The sequence below is a fragment of the Orycteropus afer genome, unplaced genomic scaffold (assembly GCF_000298275.1).
Source record: "Orycteropus afer afer isolate SDZICR_OR568_19922 unplaced genomic scaffold, OryAfe1.0 scaffold00014, whole genome shotgun sequence".
Lineage (NCBI taxonomy): Eukaryota > Metazoa > Chordata > Mammalia > Tubulidentata > Orycteropodidae > Orycteropus > Orycteropus afer.
Window position 1 is genome coordinate 4,492,730 of NW_006921601.1, and position 7,886 is coordinate 4,500,615.

At 42.4% G+C, this 7,886-nt stretch overlaps 1 protein-coding gene across 1 annotated transcript in view; it reads right to left on the minus strand.

Annotated features, from left to right (window-relative positions):
• RIC3 (RIC3 acetylcholine receptor chaperone) overlaps positions 1–4,399 on the minus strand; it is a 51,935-nt gene extending 47,536 nt beyond the window's left edge. The window contains exon 1 of the mRNA XM_007954834.2: positions 4,276–4,399. Within this exon, the coding sequence (XP_007953025.1) occupies positions 4,276–4,399 (124 nt within the window). The remainder of the gene's footprint in view (positions 1–4,275) is intronic.
• Positions 4,400–7,886: the final 3,487 nt, after the last annotated feature.

The window sequence follows — 7,886 nt, forward strand, 5'->3', positions numbered from 1 at the left end:
ACGGCACATAACAACAACAGCCCAATTAAAAAATGGGCAAAGATTCTGAAGACATTTCTCCAAAGAAGATATACAAATTGACAATAAGTACATGAAAAGATGCTCAGCATCACTGGGCAAATGCAGATACAGCCATAATGAGATATCACTTCATACCCATAAAGATGGTTATAATAAAAACAGCAGCTAAGAACAAATGCTGGTGAGAATGTGGAGGAACTGGAACTGTCATATACTTCTGCTGGAAATGTAAGAAGGTGCAGCTGCTTAGGAAAATAGTTTGACAGTTTCTCAAAAAGTTAAACATAGTTAAACACAGAATTACCGTATTACCCAGAAATTCTACTCTTAGTTCCTGCCACACTACAATGTTCATGTTTTCCAAACCCCAGAGAAATGAAAACATATGTCCACACTAAAACTTGTACAAAATTGTTAATAGCATTATTCATAATAGTTAAAAGGCAGAAACAACTCAAATGTCCATCAACTGATAAATGGATAAATGAAATGTGATATATCCACACAGTGGAATATTATTCAGCCATAAAAAAGAATGAAGTATTGGTAATTCATTATAACATGGATGAACCTTGAAAACATTATGGTAAGTGAAAGAAGCTAGTCACAAAAGACCACATATTGTATGACTCCATTTACATGAAATGTCTAAAATAGGCAAATCTATAGAGAAAGAAAGTAGATTAGTAGTTGCCTGGAGGGGTGGGGGGTAGGACAGGAGCTCTGGTGGTGAAGTGGTTACAGCATCCAGCTGCTAACCAAAAGGTTGGAGGTTCAAACCCACCCACTGCTCTGCTGCTCAATGAGAAAAAATGAGGCAGTCTGATTATGTAAGGATTTACAGATTTGGAAACCCTATGGGGAAGTTCTACTCTGCCCTAAAGGGTCACTATGAATCGGAATCCACTTCATAGCAGTGGGTTTGTTTTTTGTAAGGAGCGGAGGGGAGTCAGTGAGTGATAGCTAATGGGTATGGGGTTTCCTTTTCTGGATGATGAAACTGTTCTAAAATTGTGGTGATGGATGCAAAACTCCATGAATACATTAAAACCACTAAATTGTACACTTTCAATGGGTAAATTGTACTGTATGTGAATTATATATCAATAAAGCTGTTACCAAAAAGAAAGTACCTCTTCTGTGAGATCTTTCTTGAGCCCCCAATAAAACTGACCATTCTGCCCATGTGTCTCCATGGTTTCCTGCATGGACTTAGTACCCACAACTAACACTTATTTGTTGGTATGTCTGTTTATTCTCAACTAAACTGTGGGTTCCTCAAGGCAGGAGTTTGGTTCATTTTTCTTGGAATCCACAATGTCTGTACACTTTATGTAGACTGTGAAAAGCTACATTAAAAATATTGGTTAAAAGACAATCTGAAAGGCTGTCATGTGTCAAAGGGACTGTGCTTGCTTACACACTTCAATAGGCAGAAATGGAAGCTACAATGATACAAACTTAGAATTTCCAAGTAATTAAGGCTGTCCTTTTCTTCGAAGGAGGGGTTTCTGGTTCTGTGAATCCTCTGAAATGATACTCAAATTTTGGGTATATACATAAATAACCAAAACCAAACTCACTGCCCTCAAGTCAGATTCGACTCATAGCAACCCCTCCTTGAGTTTCTGAGGCGGTTTCACTAGGGAAGTAGATTACCCAATCTTCCTTCTGAGGAGTGGCTGCTGGGTTTGAACCACCAGCCTTCTGATTAGCAGTCAAATGCCTTAGGCACTATGCCACCAGAGCTCCCGTATAAATAAATAGCATGTGCATTTTTCTAAGGTACAAATCCGTAGCTTTCCTCAGAATCTCAAGGGATATGTAACCTAAAGAGTTCTGGTGGCGTAGTGCCTAGGCATTTGAATGCTAACCAAAAAGTTGGAGGTTCAAACCCACCAGCCACTCCACAGAATGAAGACTGGGCAATCTAATTCTGTAAAGATTTACTGCCTCAGAAACCCAAAGGGGGTCACTATGAGTCAAATTTGACTTGATGGCAGTGAGTTTGGTTTGGCTTTATGTAACCTAAAAAATGGTTAGGATTCATTCACTGCTTTAAAAAGTTAGCAAATTTCAGCTGCTGGGATATATTGTTTAAGGTAGGTTTTTACCTAGAATATACCACCAGCCACTCCTTGGAAGGAAGATGGGGCAATCTACTTCCGTAGCGATACTGCCTCGGAAACCCAAGGAGTCGCTATGAGTCGGTCCGACTCGATGGCATATAACAACAACAACATACTACTTCAATAATTTATAATCTAAAAACAAAATACACAATGATATCAGTAGCTTCATAATTTTAATTAATTCATTCTAAACTAACCAAAAACCATTGTTACCGAGTCAAATTCCAACTCATAGTGACCCTACAAACTGGACCACAGGGTTCCCAAGGCTATAAATCTTTACAGAAACAGACTGCCACATCTTTCTGCTGTAGAGCAGCTAAGGGTTCAAACTGCTGACCTTTTGGTTAGCAGCTGAGTGCTTAACCACTACGTAACCATGACTCCTTTCAGAAGTATCTACTGCCAGATGCTGGAGATATAGTGGTAAGTAAAACAGATAAAGTTCCTGCCCTTGTAGAGCTTACGTTCTAGAAATAAAGGAGAAAATAAAACAACATGATGGAACAGATAATCATGGGAGTGGAAAGATAGTTATTTTAGCTGGGTCAGCAAGGGAAGTCTAAGGAAGTTACATCTGAGCAGAAACTTGAATGATAAGGAGGCTGAGGGAAGAGTACTTCAGGAACAAAGAAAACAGAAAGTGGAAGACCCTAAGATAAGAGCAGTGAATATCAGCACTTAAGTTTTCAAGGGGGAAAAGCCATGTGTGATCTCCACTCTGTACTTTCTACGTTTAGAAGAGCATTTTCTGCTCTCATTTAATAGTACTTGTTCAAGAGAATTCAGCATAGATGGGAATTCAACTCCGTAAAAAACTTTTAGACCAATCTTCACTGCTTAGGTTATCGTTAATTTACTCTTCTTCAAGACAGACAATACCATTAGACAAAGCGAGTAAAAGCTTTTGGATTTTGTAACAAGATGGAAGAAAAGGCAAAAAAAAAAAAAAAAAAAAACCATGCAAAGTTTTTTTAGAAATCTCTTCCAGGTTGATAATTTTACAACCTTAAAGGTTACATGCAAATTCTGTAAGCAGAATTCTTTGTTCAATTTTCCCTCCACCCCTAGAGCTTAGTACGTTGCATTTATACTATTTATAATCTATAATGACAAAGAGGGTGAAACTACAGCAAGTAGTTAGAAGAAAGCAGAAGTTCAAAAGGAGCTGTCCAACAACCAACAGGCTGAACATCGCTCGGTGGGAGCTTTTAGAGGCTGTAAAACCATGTCTCAAGGATGTTACAGAGCGAATTTACAGAAGAAAGTTACCAGTAGAACTTCATGATCGCTACAGAATTGTTTTCTTTCCTTCTCTCGGCCTTTGGCACCCATGCCTTTACACTCATTCATTCTATAACTCCTTCCGCCACCCCCAGTGCAGAGACAGGATGGATTTTGAAACACCACACACATCATGCCATTGATAAAGGATTAACAAAGGGCTATTATTTAACTAAGGATCATACAGCAATTTGTTCATATCCACCTCAGTAATTAAAATGTGGATATTCAAAATCTTCAAATTATATTTAAAAAGCTACAAAAAGAGCACAGAGCAGTGAAGTAACCTGAAGCGCTACACCAAGCTGAAAGTACACAACGGATTCGGGTTAACAACAGCAATTCAAACTGATTTTATTTAATAAAAGCACACGACAGAAAGTGCATGGAAACCCCGAGGGAAACTCAACTGGGAGCCCTCCTGACTCATAGCACCTCGATAGACGCTCAAGAAGGTGTGTTAAACCAGAGAAGGTAGAAAGGGCTCCGAGCAAAATTCAGAGGAGTCTGTGCAAGGGTGCCCAGACATGTAGCTCAGGATTCCTGGTCCTTCCCTGCAGCAGAGCCTCGGGAGGGACCAGGTGCCCGGTGGAGCTGCGCTGCTGCCCACTGATGCCCAGGAAACCCATGGGCCTTGGCACCATCCAAACGCGGTCTTGTCCGCCCTCCCTCGCGCATTTGGCTGATATGGGGGGGGGGGGAGGGACGGAAGACCCCAGAGTTACCCCTCCCTCAGTAGCGTCCTTCGTTCCCGCTGCCCGGGTTACATGCCCCGTCCCGGGAGCCCACGCCAGGCAGCTGAGGAGGAGCTGGGCCCGGCCGGGCCGCCCGCTCTTACCTTCAGGCGCCGGCGGGGGTTCCTGCCGCTTTCCGCGGGACAAGAAAGCCTTGGGCAGCAGCAGCGACACAGCCAGCACGAGCCCTGAGGCCAGGGCTACTCTCTGCACCGTGAAGTACGCCATAGCGGCTCCTAGCCGCAGGTGACAGATTCCAGCCGGAAGCGGAACTGGAACCGCAGCGCCCGCGGCTGCCCCCGACCCAACCGCGGGGTGCGCGACGGCGCCGCGCAAGGGACATGGTGCGCGAGGCGCCGGCGCTCCAGCTCGCGCCTGGATCTGACCTGTACTTCCTCAGACTTAACCGGTTGCTGGAAATAGTAGCCTCGCCCTTCAATTTGCACGAACTACAAACTCCTCCTCCCTCACTCTCCACCTTCATCTATCCTGTACATTCTATCGCCAACGTCTGGAAGTCGTCCACTTTAAGTGGTTTTAATCACCGCATCACTACCCACGCCTTAACCACCACTATCAATTGCCTGATTACCACAAGAAGTCCTTGGTCTTCCAGCTTCCACTCTTGCCCCTCACATCCATTTTCCATCTGCAGTCAGTCAGAGGTGATCATTCTAAAACTACTTATTTCTCTCCTCTGCTTGAAACCTGTCAATAATATTCTATTATCCTCAGAACAATGGTCAAATTCCTTTCCATGACCTCAAGGCCCCTCATAATCTGACCCTAATCAATGCTCTATGCAAAGTGGATAGTTTGCTATTTTCCTAGCATATTTCTTCCTTCAGAGCAACTTTGTTCTGTCTGGAAAATTCTTGACACCCTCTCACCTGTCAAAATGTCTGAAAAGCAGCTTAAAGGTATTAATAAAACGTTTTTATGCATTTCTGCAGTTCTTTTTTACTGACTCCATTCACTCATTTAACATTCTTTCTGTTGTTCTATGTGTCAGACCCTGAACTTGGCACTAGAGGGTCTGATGAGTCAGATATGCTGGACTCCAGGGTGGTCAGCTCAACTGGAAGGAGAAGTCAGAAAAAGCTCTTTAAAGGAGGTAAAATCTGAGTTAGTTTTTGAAGAATGAGTAAGTTACTAGGGAGACAGGTGAGAGGGCTTAGGAGGATATAGAAAAAAAGGGAAAGAAAGAAACAGGCATGAAAACTTGAAGTTTACTGGTGTTTTCAGTCAGAAAACTGTCAGCAATTCACTTTGGCTGGGCCATGTGATTGGTAGCAGGACAAAATGTGATGATGAGGAAGGCTGAAGGGGGCCCCTCACTGAAAACTGTAAAACTTTCACAGGTGAGCAGGCATGACTAAAGTGGACTTTAATCATAGTGACTAACTTTCTGTTTTTCCCTCCCTTATTACTTCTTTCAAATAAATAGAATAGCCAAATCTTCTTTACGGATGCTAAGGTTTTTTAGATTTGCTATTCCCAATTATGTATTCTTTGAATCATAACCCCCTCCCACGGCTAGTTCAGCTAAGAACCACATCCTACAACAAGATGACCCTGAGAAAGAAGTCACCAAGCCTTAGAGCAACCAGTATAAAGGAGAAACAGAGATATCCCTGGTGGACCGAGAGGCCTGAGGTGTCCGCTCCCATACTCTTCCCCCTTGTAGAGTTAATCTCTCTAGGCATATGTGAGGAACTTGAAAAACACTTCTTCACCAAGAATGTTTTCTTATCACTGACCAGAAGAAGAGCTGAGAGGACACAAGGCAACTAGGACTCATCTCATGACGGGAAGAAGACAGTACCAGCATTCCTCCCCTTTCCCCCCACACACTCAGCTCAAATCTCTTTAAAAACTCTAACCATTCCCCAGCTCAGGGAGACAGACATTTTAGAGAAATGATTCTCACTGTCTGTTTGGGTATAGATACTCAATAAACCTTTTGCTCTCTCTCTCTTCAACCTGTTGTGACCATTGGCTCTTCACGACAGGGGTAAAGACCTTGTTTTGCTACAACAAGACTACAAAGATAAGCAGGGACTGTTGTTGTTAGGTGCCGTTGAGTTGGCTCTGACTCATAGTGACCCTGTGTACAACAAAATGAAACACTGCCCAGTCCTGTGCCAGTCTCACAATACTTGCTATACCTGAGCCCATCATTGCAGCCACTGTGTCAATCCATCTTGTTAAGGGCCTTTCCCTTTTTCGTTGACCCTCTACCTCACCAAGCATGACATCCTTCTCCAGGGAATAGTCCCTTCTGATAACACTACCAAAGTAGGTGAGACAAAGTCTGGCCATTCTCGTTTCCAAGGAGCATTCTAGCTGCACTTCCTCCAGGGCAGATTTGTTAGTTCTTTTAGCAGTCTGTGGTACCTTCAGCATTCTTCGCCAGCACCACAACTCAAAAGCATCAGTTCTTCTTCTGTCTTCCTTATTTATTGTCCAGCTCTCACGTGCATATGAGGCAATTGAAAATATCATGGCTTGTGTCAGGCACACCTTAGTCCTCAGGGAGACATCTTTGCTTCTCAGCACTTGAAAGAGGTCCTTTGCAGCCGACTTGCCCAGTGCTCTATGTCATCTGATGTCCTGACTGCTGCTTCCACTGGTGTTAATTGTAGAACCAAGCAATGTGAAGTCTTTGACAACTTCAATCTTTTTTCCATTTATCGTGATGCTGCTTATAGATCCAGTTGTGAGAATTTTTATTTTCTTTATAGTGAGATGTAATCCATACTGCAGACTGTATTCTTCAATCTTCATAAGTAGGTGCTTCAAGTCATCCTCACTTTCAGCAAGCAAATTTGTGTCATCAGCATATCACAAGTTGTTAATGACTCTTCCTCCAATCTTGATGCCACATTCTTCTTTATGTAGTCCAGATTCTTGGATTATTTGCTCAGCACATAGATTGAATAAGTATGGGGAAAAGATACAACCCTGATGCACTCCCTTCATGATTTTAAACCATGCATTGTCCTCTTCTTCTGTTTGAATGACAGCCTCCTGGTCTATGTACAGGTTCCTCATGAGTACAATTAAGTGTTCTGGAATTCCCATTCTTCTCAATGTTATCCACAATTTGTTATGATCCACACAATCAAATGCTTTGCATAGTCAATAAAACACAAGTAAACATCTTTCTGGTATTCTTTTCTCTAAGCCAAGACCTATCTGACATCAGCAATGATATCCCTTGTTCCACGTCCTCTTCTGAATCCAGCTTGCACCTCTGGAAGTTCTCTGTTAATATACTGCTGCAACCGTTGTATATTATCTTCAGTAAGATTTTACTTGCATGCGATATTAATGATATTGTTTGATAATTTCCACATTCTGTGGGATTGCCTTTCTTTGGAATGGACACAAATATGGATTTCTTCCAGTCACTTAGCCAGGTGTCTGTCTTCCAAATCTCTTGGCATAACTGAGTGAGTGCCTCCAGCGAGGCATCCATTTGTTGAAACATCTCAGTGGGTATTCCATCAATTCCTGGAGTCTTGTTCTTTGTCTATTCCTTGTTTTGGCTGAAGATATTGAGCTTTTCCATCTCCTCTTGCCACAGATGCAGTCAATCTGATTCCTGTGTACTCCACCTGGCAAAGTCCATGTGTATAGCTGCTATTTGTGTTATTGAAAAAAGATACTTGCAATGTATAAGTTGTTAGTCTTGCAAAATGCTATCATGTGA